General features: G+C 41.0%; 1 protein-coding gene across 2 annotated transcripts in view; it reads left to right on the forward strand.

The window, feature by feature from the left end:
• The window catches only part of RELN (reelin), a 492,672-nt gene that overhangs the window by 408,541 nt on the left and 68,782 nt on the right, over window positions 1-15,349 (forward strand). For both annotated transcript variants that reach the window (XM_027573967.2, XM_027573968.2), the window contains exons 34-41: window positions 287-560; window positions 2,899-3,039; window positions 3,145-3,322; window positions 7,278-7,362; window positions 8,201-8,383; window positions 10,603-10,774; window positions 10,875-10,977; window positions 12,688-12,917. In XM_027573967.2, the coding sequence (XP_027429768.2) occupies window positions 287-560; window positions 2,899-3,039; window positions 3,145-3,322; window positions 7,278-7,362; window positions 8,201-8,383; window positions 10,603-10,774; window positions 10,875-10,977; window positions 12,688-12,917 (1,366 nt within the window). The remainder of the gene's footprint in view (window positions 1-286; window positions 561-2,898; window positions 3,040-3,144; window positions 3,323-7,277; window positions 7,363-8,200; window positions 8,384-10,602; window positions 10,775-10,874; window positions 10,978-12,687; window positions 12,918-15,349) is intronic.

A 15,349-nucleotide genomic window follows, 5' to 3' on the forward strand; every position in this document is an offset into this window, starting at 1 on the left:
CAATAAAATCTCTCTTGGAAGACATTCCCGTGTCTCATAATTTGCAGAATTGCAGATAGAAGACTCTCCAAGATGGTCACGCTTTTCAAATTAGCAGCCTTCCATGGGTCCGAGCCTCTGCTAGCCAAATAAAAGCAGTTATTGTGGGATGAAAACTCACCTCAGTTAAGACAGGATCCTTGTTTGCTCCTGAGCGTGTTTATTACAAGCACAAATGCCAAATAAGCAAAGAGAGGACCATTGTATACTACCATTCAACTTCTTTTTTTTTTTTTTTTTTTTGTAGGAAAACCGCGTTATGCCGAGACCTGGGACTTTCACGTGTCAGCATCGACCTTCTTGCAGTTTGAAATGAGCATGGGCTGCAGCAAGCCCTTCAGTGACGCCCACAGCGTCCAGCTCCAGTATTCTCTAAACAACGGCCGGGACTGGCATCTGGTCACCGAGGAGTGTGTGCCTCCCACCATTGGCTGCCTGCACTACACGGAAAGTTCCGTGTACACCTCAGAACGATTCCAGAATTGGAAGCGGATCACCGTCTACCTTCCACTCTCCACCATGTGAGAATTGTCGTGTGGCTTCATGTCAGGATGTTAGGTTCCTGTCACCTCCTTTGAAAATAATTGTGATTCCACTTGGCAATTCTGTGATTCACGATAATTATGCAGGGAGTCTGCCAGGGCCGGGGTGGGGGGGGGGGGCGGGGAGGGGCGGGGGAAGGGCAAGATGCTTGGGGTTGCAATTTTTTAATGTGTTGGTGAGTTCCAAAAGTTTTACGGGCCTGAACTTTTCTGTTCTTTGGCAACAGGAAGGCTGCCCACCAGACTCAGTTGTAAAAATAATCTTGTTCTGTTGTAAAAATACCCAATAACCAGAGTGATATTTGTTCACATGGAGCAGTATGTGAAATCATCACATGTGGAAGAATAGTAGCCTTAGTTTCTTTTTTTTCTTCTTTATTCTCAGTACCACAGTGAGAGTAAAAAGTTGGGTCCTTTGGAACGCTCATACTGTTTTTAGATCTTTCTTCCCCTCCCTGGGATTTCAGATCACATTCAAGAGTTGTATTAGGGCTTACAGCAGGCTCCCTGGTTTGTGGTTTAGGCATTGGGATAATTTGGGGATCTTTCTAGGAACTGGTGTGTCCTGGGGTGGCTGGTTAGAGATCGTGCCGTCCTGGGACTGCTCCCCTCTGGTCCCTGCCTCGCCCTGCCACTACTCTGTTCTGAATTATAGGCAAGTTGGCCTCTGCAGGCTGTGTTTACCAGGCTCCTGCATCTGCTGGCTTCCTGATAGATTTAGTGGCAGAACCTGGCAAGATAAGCAGAGTGGAAACGGAGATAAAACAGGGTACCCTCCCTTTCCCTTTCTGTCTCAAGGGCATCTTGGCCAACTTCGGCGGCTCCTGCGCCCCAGAGGTGGCCCCCCCGTGGGACCCTGGCCCCTGGGCACCAGCAACACTGTCTCCTCCCTGTGTCCCTCCAGCCATGGACTTGTAGCGGCTTCCCAGCTTTGCTCAGCTCTGGTGTCCTCACCGCCCCTGTTGGCTTCTCAGCTCTGGCACTAACCGTACCTCCAGGCCCTTGTGTTAACTCTGTCTAGGTTAAATACTCACAGTGGTTTCCATTTTGCTGATTCGATTCTGACTGAGAGATGTACAACCAAATGGCAGAAGAAAAAATGCAGGAAACCAAAGCATTTTAGCATTTAACCTAAAATGGTTTCCTGTGGACCCCCAGAGCTTTAAAGAGTGCTTACTGGGAGCTCATTTATTCGCTTTATTGTTATTCAACAAACATTTATTGAATATCTACTGTGTTTTAGAACTCTAATGCAAAATGAATAAGCTGAGGCCAGGATCCAAAGATCTTATTTAGGATAGTGGACATCTCAGCAGTTATTTATGATATAAAATGGTGACATTGATAATACTCAGGGAGGTTATTGAAACTCGGTGGGGGTTACTACCTCAGGATTCTGAGGGAGCTTCCTGGAGGGGCCCATCTCTGAACTGAATAAGCGAGTAGAGCCTGTCGGGGTGAAGAGGGCTTGTGGGAAGGCATGCTGCCGCGTGGCCTGGACCTTCCCTTCTTTGGGGAATCACTGGGAGGGTGTTAAGTGGAGGGAAAGCCACCACACCAGCAGCTGTGTTGCACTGAGGGAGAACTTGTGTGGGGAAACAATGGCACTTGAAATGTTACTATTGAAATTCAACTTCAAGATTCCACATTCCAAATAAGTGACTCACCGACTTCTGCTGTGCAGCCTGTTCCTAAGCGAGGGGCTGCTACTGCAGTTTGGCCCAGGCTGCATGTATTTCTGGATAAGGTGATCTTCTGACAGTAAATTCCAAATAGCAGATTGCAAATAGAATGGAAAATGTGGGCGTGCATCATATCGTCTGGCCCTCACCTCTCAGGCACCAACGCGGAGGCAGAACTTCCCTGGGGTTTACATTTCCTGTCTCCGAAACCATTTAGGGACAGTAACGCAGAGACCTCACGCCCAGAACTTCATGAGATTCCAGCTTCTCCTCGTGTTTCTCATCCATGCTGCCTCTTTCCTCGTCCTAAATGGCAGGAAAAGCCTGAAAGCAAAACCCCAGATTCGGTGCGTCGTTCAAACACATAATAAATCGCTAGTCTGAGATAACTTTCCCATCCCAGGCGAGTTGGGGGACGCTTGTATGAAAGGAAGTGTGAGGTATTTACAAACCATGTTTTCTACTCTCGTTGGTGGGTTCACCAGGAAAGAGCATCCAACACTTGGTGTGAGAACTAAGTGTCTCCAAGAGGGAACTAGAACTTGGAGGAGGGCTCTTCAGAGCGAAAGGGGAGTTAAAAGAAATGTTCTGCTTTCAAGGGTGCTTGTCGAACCAAGTGTGTTTTCTTTGGTTAGATCTCCCAGGACCCGGTTCCGATGGATTCAGTCCAACTACACTGTGGGGGCTGACGCATGGGCCATTGATAATGTTGTGCTGGCCTCCGGGTGCCCCTGGCTGTGCTCAGGACGAGGGATTTGCGATGCTGGACACTGTGTGTAAGTCAGTGAACCTGGCAGTTTCTTTTTTATGATGCAAAAACAAAAACGGCTTTCAAACTCACAACAGATAATGCCTTTCCTCCACTCCCTTTTTTCTCTTAGATGTGACCGGGGCTTTGGTGGCACCTACTGTGTGCCCATCGTTCCTCTGCCCTCGATTCTTAAGGATGATTTCAACGGAAACCTACATCCCGATCTTTGGCCTGAAGTGTATGGTGCCGAGAGGGGGAATCTGAATGGTGAAACCATCAAATCTGGAACATCACTTATTTTTAAAGGGGTCAGATAAGATTCTACTTCTCTACTCTGCTACTGAGATTCCTTCCTTCCCTCACTGCTCCACACAAATGCATTTCTGAACCTGCTCAGATGGTGCATTATTTTATACATAGCTGTTATCTTCTAGCCCAGACCATGTTTTCTCCTCTGTTCAGCATAATCATTCTTTAGCATCACTTAGGCATAAAATCTTTCTTCTGCTTTGGTGATCAGACCTTCATTACTTTCTGCTGCAATTATATATGTGTGTGTGCGTATATATATGCACACACACACACGCAAATTATGCGTATGCAATTTCTAGGATCTTGAATTCTAGAATGTAGCATTTTATGTGTTACTGAATATATAACTTGCAGAACTGAAAAAAATGATTTTATAAAAGGTCTTTGCTTTTTCCTTTCTGTTTTTTCGTTTCCTTCCTGCCAATAGAACCCTTTAGTGACTTTAAGAAAACCAAACATTTGAATCAAGTGAAAAAGCATTCTCAAACATTGTTAGTCTATTTTTGTATTTCAGCCTAGATGTCTGGTGAGAGAGATGTTAAGCAATTGTGTGAAACACTGTACTGGTTGGCACATCTTTCTGTGTGAATACATGCTATGTCCCGTCTCTCCCAGCATGGGGAAGTCAGCTGATATAGGTGTGCAAATGAAATCTAACAAAAATCTGCATGGGTTCTTGTACAACCTTCATGATTAACATCTAACGCTTAGAAAATTAGACACTCTGAACTTTTTTTAAAATTTTATTTATTTATTTGACAGAGAGAAACAGAGCGAGAGAAGGAACACAAGCAGGAGGAGTGGGAGAGGGAGAAGCAGGCTTCCCGCAGAGCAGGGAGCCCGATGTGGGGCTCGATCCCAAGACCCTGGGGTCATGACCTGAGCTGAAGGCAGCCGCTTAATGACTGAGCCACCCAGGCGCCCCTCTCTCTGAACTTTTTTAAATTAACATTTCATTTATTTATTTTTGTGAGAGAGCGCATGTGCATGCACAAGCTGGGGGGAGGGGCAGAGGGAGAAGCAGACCTCCCACTGAGCAGGGAACCCGATGCGGGGCTCAATCCCAGGACCCGGGATCATGACCTGAGCCAGAGGCAGATGCTTAACTGAGTGAGCCACCTAGGCATCCAATGGAACTTTTTTAATTATAGCTGATAGATGCTGCCTATCATCCTTGTTCAAATCCCAAATTCTTCTCCAGTTTGGATGAGAGAGAAAAAACACTTAGGGGTTGGAGAGATTTACAAGTCCCAAGAGGTATGAGAGGCTGAAGAAATTGAGGTAGGACATTTCAGGATGGAAACTGCTGGTTTTTGTGTGTGTGTTTTTTCAGTCTTGTCGGAGGCATTAGCTCTGATTACCACTAACTCACTTCCGATCTGCTTGTAGCATTGGCAAGACCTAAAAGCAGGAGCCCTGTGACTTTTCATGATTTAAATATCTTTACCTGATAAATTTTTAAGCAGTGGGATTAACCTGGTCCCTAGAGCCTAAGAAGAAGGAAGACACAGAGTGTTTTCTCTTTTCCCTTTAGCCATCCAAATGCAAGAGCAACCAAGCATTATATGTATTAGATGTATTGCCTGTCAGCTCTGCAAGATGTAGAGTGGGCCATTCAGTAGGGTGCAGTTTGACCTAGAAAGGCATTCTTTCATTAAAAAGGAAATGATCGTCTCTCTTGAATGTTTATAGATTCAGGAGTACTATCAGCTATTAAAATAGCTCTTAGATGCCAAAGAACGCCCACATTTAGCACAAATGGATTAATGAACCTGGAAAAGAGATGAGAAAAGAAACCTATCCGTATGAACTAGAAAATGCACAGAAGCAGGGCTTGACATTTCCACCATGTAATTAATATCAAGTGCTGAGCTACAAGCAAATACTACAAACATGAAAGATATTTTCATATACATTGTGCCCACTTTCAACATCACTGTTCCTACAAGATGCAGTGTGCAATGGTCCTTTGATGGCTGATATGTATTTGCCCGTGGGAACAATTTCATACTTAAGTTCCATAATCGAGGGGGAAGAGTCATCATAATCCTTTAACTTGATGTTAGCAAGGGATCTTTATTAGCTGGATCTTTCAGCTACCCACCTCAAAGCTTATTCCTTGCAAGTTGAAGAAGCCACCTTTCCTCATCACCTCAACCTCCACGTGGCACCAAGATGTAAAACCATTAAAGACTTTGTGCTTGTCAGGGTACAAGGGAGAGAGTGTCTCTCAACGGTGAAACATGAAGAACAGGCATTGACCAGGTGTCACGGACTGAGCAGGGCAGTGAGTTATTAGGGTAAAAATAAAAAACAACAAAGACTGGAAATATAAGGCTTTTACAGGGCAACCTTCAATCCTGGAAGTTTGAATTGATGCTTTGTGAAGTTCAGGGACAGGTATACATGCCGCTACTTTTTCATGACAGTATTAAATAATTCTCAAACTCCAAATTTAACACTATCTGGATTTCTTCTCCCAAAACCAAAAGATGATTTAATAAACGAAACACTGGTATCCTATAAAGGCTGGAAGATAAGTTACACAGTCTGACGTATCTGGGCTCAAATTCTGCCATCAACACTTTTCTCTGCAATCTTGAACAAGTTACTGTCTCTGAGTTCCAGCCTCCTTCTCTGCATCATAAAGATAATAATATCTTGCCCTTACGAGTGCGATGTGTGTTAAAGGAAAAAGGTGTCTGTTTTAGAACCTGGCATATTACAGGCATTGAATAATTCAGTAATACGGTTGCTATTAGAAAATCAGTTCTATTTAAAGTTTATCAGTTATTGAGGATTTTGTGCTGGGTAATAAGAGAAAGAGGGCGAATTTGCTTTCTGTAGCTAAAATTACATTTGGTGTTTGTTAGTTGACAATTAAGAAATCCAGGGGTGCCTGAGTGGTACAGTTGGTTAAGCGTCAGACTCTTGGTTTTGGCTCAGGTCATGATCTCAGGGTCCTGGGATTGAGCCCTGCCTCAGGCTCCCTGCTCAGCAAGGAGCCTGCTTCACATTCTCTCTCCCTCTGCCCCTTCTGCTCGTTCTCTCTCTCTCTCAAATAAATAAATCTGGAAAGGAAAGGAGGGAGGGAGGGAGGGAGGAAGAAAGGAAGGAAGGAAAGAAGGGTCCACTCAGTATCACACAGTCTTATACCACCGAAGAGTCACTTCATTCAGAAGTCAGAGCTAAGATGCTAAAAGGCTTATTTGTACCTTAGGACATTTGCATAGTGAAATTCTATTTTACTGGCTGTCACTGCAGTCCTGTGTACACACAGAGAAAACAAGCTATGGGGCTGTCAGTCCCAGGCAACCAGAAATAGTTAATTAGCAGAAAAAATTACCAAAGCTAATGTGATCGCTTTCTTCCTTCTTTGGCTTCTCTGCATGAGCAGTTATAGCCGAGGCATGGGGACTCACTTAGTTATGCCTTATTTAACTTGACCAACGGGAGGGTGTTGTGTCAGCCTGGATGAAAGCCTCCCAGCATGGTCAGAGTGCACAAAGGAGTAGTAAGTCCCTACGACTCCGTGGAACACTGAAAAAGTTACTTCTTAGTTCCCAACTTCCAGCAGGAGCACTTGGCAGAGAATTTCCATCTGTTTCCTCATTACTCCTCTTATGGGGTGCTGTGGTCAAAGGAAGCTACTTTTTAAAAAGGCCTGCAGATAGGTAATGCTGTCATTTTGCACTGCTTTTTATAAAAGTCACAGCAAAGTGGGATGTCGAGTTGAGACAATGAAATTGGGTTACGCAGTCATAAGAAATGAAAGCCTTAAGAAAGGGGAAATGATCCATTTTTCCTTTTCAACTGGACCCAACGTTGCTTCTGGATCATTACATGTATGTATCTATTACTTAGCTAATGCAAGTTAGGTGTATAAAAGTCAAAGGAAAATAATTCTGCAGATGAAATAAGGTTGTTTAACGTATATGTTTGTGTTTTCAGGAAGGACTGAGGATGCTTATTTCAAGAGATCTAGATTGTACCAATACTATGTATGTCCAGTTTTCACTTAGATTTATAGCAAAAGGTAAGTTGTTTCTATGGGTAGAATTCATTATTTCCCTTCAAGAGAACTCCCCCTTGCCTTCCACAACTCCTCCCCCACAAAGAAATGATAGATTTGAGGCCCATAAGTTCTGTTACATGGAAGAGCTGACATAAATATGAGTAAATAAATGTTCGTAGATGTGCTTCTATAATGTAAATTCATCTTAATATGAGGGTAAGATAACTACTGATTTTGCAAAAAATTTCGTATAGCTGTAGTAATCATACTAATTCTGTGGTAGCTAGATTTATCATTCTGTCCCTGAGTCTTTTTTCCACCACAACTTCCTAGGTGTAAGAATTTTAAATTTTAAAAATTTAGCTTATGGACATTTTGGATTTTCTTTTATAGGTGTGAACCCCCAAAAGACAGCTCTTTGCCATTATGACCTTTCATATTAACTACGTCATTTCCTCGACAAATAATGCCCTTTGTATATAAGAAGCTTTCAAGTAGATTTTTGTTTGTATCCTGAGATTTAAGTGTTTGACCATTTGTAAAATTGTGATGCCCGTGGAAGCAAAATTCTCTGATATACGATTTCCTGAATGAAATACAGAAAGATCTGTGTTCATATCTGAGAAAGAGAGGGAGATACTGTTGTGTGAAAATCTGAGATCTGGTGTGCTTTTTGAGATACAATCATCCAGAAAGTCCCACCTGACAGTTCTTGAAGCTGCCTCTGAAGCATTTGGACTAAAGCCTCTAGGGGAATATAAGTCATTTTATGCATCGATGCCAAAAAAATAGTCTTAGAACATACCATTTCCCTACTTTTATCACAACATGTTTTATGCCTGTGGTGTCTTCTCCCTAGGTACCCCGGAGAGGTCTCACTCTATTCTATTACAATTCTCTATCAATGGGGGAATCACTTGGCACCTGATGGACGAATTTTACTTCCCTCAGACAACCAACATACTTTTCATTAATGTTCCCTTGCCATATACTGCCCAGACCAATGCGACAAGGTTCAGACTCTGGCAACCTTATAATAATGGTAAGAATGCACATGTTCGCCTATGATCAAAACTGACAATGGCATTTTAACATGTTTGTTTCCAAGATGTGGAGGAAGTGTTTGTCAACTGAGTAGTTTCATTGTCCATAACACACATTTCACCTAGAGGAGTCTCAATGAATATTTAAATTTATGTATCTTTATTGTCTCTTTGTACTTGACTTATAAGTTCTCTTGATGATGTAAATATAGCTAAAGCCTCTTACAGAGCTAAGGTTTTTAAAAAATAATTGGGCGTTGGGCTGCCTGGGTGGCTCAGTTGGTTAAGCATCTCCCTTTAGCTCAGGTCATGATCTTGGCGTCCTGGGATTGAGCCCTGCTTCGGGCTCCCTGCTCAGCGGGGAGCCTGCTTGTCCTTCCGCTCCTCCCCCCTGCTCATGGGTGCACTCTCTCAAATGAATAAATAAAATCTTTTTAAAAAAACGTAGCATTATCGTTAGTCACTCCTCAATTGTAACTACATTCCTGCTGAATTCATTTGGGAATAAATAGTTCTTCTGAGTGTGGGCATTTCATTAGTGAGACAGAACAACATTGCAGCAAAATACCATGACAAAGTGACAGGGACTTACACCAAGCAGAAAGTGCCTTAGATAAAATATTCTTATCACATACCCCTGCTTCCGTGATAAGTTAAAGTGAATGTATAATTTAACAGCATTTTTCAGATGGCTACAGAAAATGATTCTACAAATTTGTAATGTTTTATTGCTTCCAATATTTCTATTAACTGCTGATTATAAAGGACCAGACTCTACCAAATCATGCATTTAATGGCCTGAGTAAGCATGGAGATATCCCATTAAGCATATTCTTTGCAGAGGTAACACAGAAATGAATAAGAAAAATGTACCGCTATCGCTAAAATTTAACCTGAGTATTTACTTTATGCTAGTAAGCCAGAAATAATTTTTACCTTATTATGAACAGAAAAAATAATCTTTTATAATCACCAAATAAAAGTAAAAATGAATAAATAAATAAATGCAGCCAAGTTTCACAATCCAGAGCATCATTGTCTTCATGTTATGATGGGAATTTTACTTACCTTTTACTTTATTGTTTTCACCAACTGCTTCCAAAACAAGAAAAGAGAAGAAAGCTACTAGAATTCGTACAGTGATAGCTGGGGCGCCTGGGTGGCTCAGTCATTGAGTGTCTGCCTTCAGCTCAGGTCAGGATCCCAGGGTCCTGGGGTCAAGCCCCACGTCAGGCTCCCAGCTCAGCAGGAAGCCTGCTTCTCCCTCTCCCACTCCCCCTGCTTGTGCTCTCTCTCTCTCTCTGTGTGTCTCTCTCTCTCAAATGAATAAAATCTTTTAAAAACAAAACAAGAATGTACCAAAAAAGAAAGAAGAGTGATAGGATTAGAGGGAGAGAGACACACGTGACTTCATTTAAATCACCAGGTTGTTTCTACAAGCTCCTGTTTACAAATTATATATATTTTATATATGCTTTGGCATGGTCTTGTCTCCTTGTCTCCTTGAGTCCAAACAGCGTTTTGCAAAGACAGCCTGGGTTTGCCCTCCTCCTTACTCTGTAGGTATCTTCCTTCAACACCCAGCCTGCGTTGCCGAATCAAATTCTATGACAGCCTACAGAGTGATTTTAACTAGTTTTCTGGATAGTTCCACATATCTTCAAATAAACATAAAAGTTCTGGAAAAACATTAAAAAATGTATATAACACAGAGTATCTTCTGTGTAGTTTTAAAAATTAAATTATGCATCAGGCCAGGGTTTTCATGACCACAGTCCTTCGGCCTGACCGTAGCATGATGCTACATCATGAGCTGACCCTGAAAGGTCATGAGTTGCTCCTCGAATCGACTAGTATACCTCAGTTTTAAATCCGCAGGCTTGACCACCTGTGCTCACAGATTCAGGTATCTTACAGGTCCTCCTAAACCATGAAAACATAATTCAAATCCCATTCTTGGCAGCGGAGGGTCTGTAGCACCACCCCACTGGGACTGGGAGGGGAGCACAATTTCTGAATTGATTGACAGCTTGATTCTTTCATACTTCAATCGCTATAAATACACTGTTGCATAGTTTGTGTTTCTCTGTCTCAAAGGCATATATTTAACCTGTTGTTACTGATTCCTTTCTGTCCTTTACTTTCTTCCAAAGAGCAAAAATGTCCCTCCAATTTCCACCATTGGAAAAACTTTTTTTTTTATCCAAAAATGCCTTAGGTAAGAAAGAAGAAATCTGGATCATTGATGACTTCATTATTGATGGTAATAATCTAAACAACCCTCTGATGCTTCTGGATACATTTGACTTTGGACCCAGAGAAGACAATTGGTTTTTCTATCCTGGTGGTAACATTGGCCTTTATTGTCCATATTCTTCAAAAGGAGCTCCGTAAGTCTTTAACTGAGATGTTAAAATAAAACCATTGCTCTCTACGAATCACGATGAACTTTTGCCCAAATGGATTTCTTGTTGTTTTCTTCTCTAACAGCGAGGAAGATTCAGCTATGGTATTTGTTTCAAATGAGGTTGGTGAGCATTCTATTACCACTCGTGACCTGGATGTGAATGAGAACACCATCATACAATTTGAGGTACTTGACTTTGTTCTATCAGAAATGCTTTAAATTTTATCTTGAACAAAAAGCCAGGAAAGAAAAGGAAAATCTCAGATAATTTCATGCATTGTGACTTTCCATTTTTGTGCAAGGACAAAAGAGGTTTTACATCATAATTCATTTTTATTAGCAGAACCAATTGTCCTATTAAGGTTTATTTCTGAATTTTTGACCTTTATTTATGACACAATCTCCCTACCTACTACAATGGGAAGTTGTTGAAATAAATTATTTTAAACATTATAAAAATGAAAAGGGCCATATTATTCTAATATTATTGTTTTCACAATTTTTATGTGTTACCTAAGACCCAGTCAGTGTAACTACTGTTATACCATGCCAGCACATTTATATAATATTTATCATGGTGCCATGAATTTTACATATAAAACAACACTACACTATTTTTATAATTTTTGTGTATTTCATTAATATTCATGGAGTCCTTATAATTTGGAAGAGAGCAAATTAATAATGTATAAAAGAAAAGCTTTTATGTATTTCAAGACTTAGATAAAATCAGCAGAACCAAGGGTGCATTGTGCCAGCACTCAATAGTACTAATTTTCAAAAATGCTTGTTTCATAGTTGAGATCTCTAGCTGCCTTTAGGAAGGCTTACAAGAGTGCCTGACTGCATCAACAAAATTCTGAATATTTCTTTAGATTAACTCTTGGTAGCCTCTAAATTAGAGTTGTCTCTTGCATCTCAAAAGTCAGAGACCAAGTGATGCTGTCATAGAGAAATTATTCTGTATCTATTTTAAACTTTGTTATATTTTCTAGCTTTATTTTAAGTTGCTTAAATAATCTTCTGTTATATTTTTTAAATGTATGCTTTAAATGTTAGTTTAAAAAAATAGCACCTGTGGCCCTGTTGTGTTATCAGAAGATCTAGGTAGAAACAAATGCCTGTAGTTGAAACGTTTATCTAATGTTGATAGTTTACTCATCAAAAGGTACAAGGAGTAAGTTCAACAACAAAAATTATAAGTATAAATATATCCGGGTGCTTCAAGAGCAAGAAAATATTAATCTCAATTGCAAGAGGGGAAAATTGCATAGAAAGAATTACGTGCGTTTATTTAAGTTTTAGTTTATTTACTTGAAAGCATGGAGAAATGAATGAAGTGATTATTTCCCTAATGATTAAGAAGGTCTTTCTGAAAACGCTCTCCCTGTGCCACGGAAATCGTGACAATAATTGTATTTTGTTGAGTACATATTGAAGTTTTTTCACATGCGGAACTTTGGGGATTATTTGGAAGGTGTCACAGGAAGGAAAATAGAAGGCCTTTCTATCTAACAGACTGAAAAAAAGTTAATGGTTAGAAATAAGGAAACAGTCTTTTCATTACGATTTGCTTGGCTTGGCTATGAAAGTAGTCCAGAGGTAAAATTTGGAATCCATGCCAGCCTTACCCACTTCCTAGCTTTTTATAAAATGAGGGAAAATAAATTTTTTATGAGGCCCTTTGAGGTTCTTTATGAAAAAATTATTATTTGAAGGTAATATATGATATTACTCAGTTAGGCAAAACAGAATTTTATAGTGTTAAATATTTCAGCAGGGCAGTTCCCAGGAAAACGGACTCTCAAGAAAATAATGAAGTGGTGAATCATTTCAAGGCCTATTGCTGTGAAGTAATTTGTATCACTTTTTTTGTTTTTTTCCTTCTTTCACCAGATCAATGTGGGATGCTCCACGGATAGCTCATGTACCGATCCAGTCAGACTGGAGTTTTCAAGGGACTTTGGGGCGACGTGGCACCTGCTGCTACCCCTCTGCTACCATGGCAGCAACCACATCAGCTCCCTGTGCTCCACTGAGCACCACCCGAGCAGCACCTACTACGCAGGGACCACCCAGGGCTGGAGGAGGGAGGTCGTGCACTTCGGGAAGCTGCACCTGTGCGGGTGAGGGCCTGCCACTTTGCACCGCCATCTTTCTCTTTTGATGGTGTTCTCCCTGAGGTCACCGTTGACTTGCCACTTTACAGGGGGCATCTTCCCCCTAGTTCTCCTCTTCAGCAGATCAGTGGAGGCTCCAGACATGGGACTCCGAGCTGACACACTACTCACTTAAAGTTTGAAGAGAGATTTAAAAGAGTACATCATGGGCTGCACTCTGTAGGGATTCATAGCCCCCGCGGGTCTTTATTAGATCCATGAGGAAGCAACAGAAATATGGTTTCCTCCTGATGTAATCCCCCACACACACGCTTGCCCCCATCTCCCAATATAAATGCAGTGAGAATTTTATGACTTTCAGATATCTACCTGTGTCTCTCCTGTAGGGAGAGCACACAGCGGGAGGATGGAAGCCCACAGAATAATCTAGGTGCCTCATTAAAAAAAAAAAAATTGTTCCACTCTCCCCACGCCCAGGCACTTCTGCATTTCCAACCTCTTTCAGCATTCTTGTTCCATATATTTGACTCTTCTGTTGAAAAGCTATTTGGAGATAAAGGACTTCAATTCTAATAGAAATGAAATGAATAGCTCAAAAACTAAACTTAATAATGCAAGTGAACAAAGAGGAAGTCAACAAAGCAGGCTGCCTCAGAATTTGTCTTTTCTCTCAGAAGAAAAAACTTGTTCTTTCAGGGTATGTCAAGAAAAGAAGAAAGCACTAATATACTTTCAAGATGGAAATAGATTTACATTCCCAATGTGAAACTCAGCATAATTATAAGTCTTGGGTCTTCAAGCAAAACGACTAATACCTAGTACTTTTCCAAAAGGGTGAAAGTAAATTTTCACAAGTCTGCATTCTCTTTGAACATAAATCCATTTGCTTCTCATCATATCATCAGCATAATTTTTGTAATTTGATTGCTAAGGACTTTAATATTTTGAGCTGTCAAGGATGTTATTTGTTAATTCTTGCTATTACACCAGGATATGATCCCAGTGGAAAATCCAACTATTAAAAAAAAAAAAAAAAAAAAAGCATTACTAAGCAGAATGTCCTCATGGTTCTCTAGAAGACAGAGCTGACAATTCAGCCGGCACAACCAGAAAGCTGTTATTGCCGGGAGTGGGGAGGATTGTCTATAGAAGAATATGGCAGGGAGAAACAGCTCAGGAAAAACTTTTTACCCAAAATCAGTTGTATTATTTAAGATCCTATGTTGCAGGAAATATAAAGGGCTTACCAAAAAAGTGGAAAAACTTACTAGAAGCATACTGGGGAATTTCATGGACCCCACTCAGAAAGAATGAGGACCTCAGCAAAAGGAGTGTGTGACCCTCATTTTTATCATGTTGACTTTAACATCACTCAGCAAACAACCACTCTCATGTGCTGGAACTCTTAACTCCACATTTCTAGAAAAGACAGTCTGAATCAATCAGCTATAGTCAGAAAGCTAAGCCATGCAACAGAAGCCTAGCTGCCCAAAATCCACGCGTATGGTCAGTGTAGGCAGAGAAAGGCCTGCAGGCCGATCACGCAGGCATCTAGGACCAAGATTGTGACCATTATGGTTATTGTTGAAAAGCTCCAAATTTTCTCTTTAAAGGATCTCTCATTTCCTCCTATTGCTCGGCTAAGAATTGGATTAACGAGGAAACCACCATAAAGACAGGGTGTAGGGCATGAATTTACATTGTTTTAACAACTGAGACTTGCTTCAGCACATTCCCACATGGAAACAGTCCTCTTTAAAGAAATATGGGATAAAGTCACAGGACAGTTGCTTCAGTGTCATGGAAACCACCTCACTTAGAATTGGTGATGTCCACGGGGCTGTGCTGATGCATAAGGAAATACAGTTTGGAAATCTGAACGAGAGAAATCATAAGGCAATATAATTTGAACATTAGAAATGTATATATTTTCACCCACTGCTATTGAGTGTCAGTTTAAAATATACCTCCTCCAATGATAAAGGTGCAGAACTTAGGCCATCGTGTTATTTGTACTCCGTGTCATTTTTATTTCTATAAAAAGAAAGGAAATCCATCCAAGAGGCATGCCCACTCTCAGAATGGTATAAACCTACCTTCCACACTGCCTTCAACCGTTTCTGTGAAGAGAAGTATTTGCCTTAATAGTGTTGTCTGGTCCTTGTTTCGGGAAGAGAATTAGCACTCTTCTTAAAACCCACACAGGCATGAATTGCTGGAAGGCAAAAGTTAAATTTTCTCCAACTCAGTGAACCATTGCTTGGTTTGTATTCAACATGGTCCATAGTGACAGTACAAGCTAGATGCTAAAAAATATACATAACCCATGTTTAAATTACCCTTTTCTGTGCACTTAGTGGACACCAGATACCAAGAGAGCATATGAAATGTTTTCGGGTACAAAATGACCGTGTTTGTCGATTCACATTTGAAGCATG

Source organism: Zalophus californianus, chromosome 12 (genome assembly GCF_009762305.2).
Source record: "Zalophus californianus isolate mZalCal1 chromosome 12, mZalCal1.pri.v2, whole genome shotgun sequence".
NCBI lineage: Eukaryota > Metazoa > Chordata > Mammalia > Carnivora > Otariidae > Zalophus > Zalophus californianus.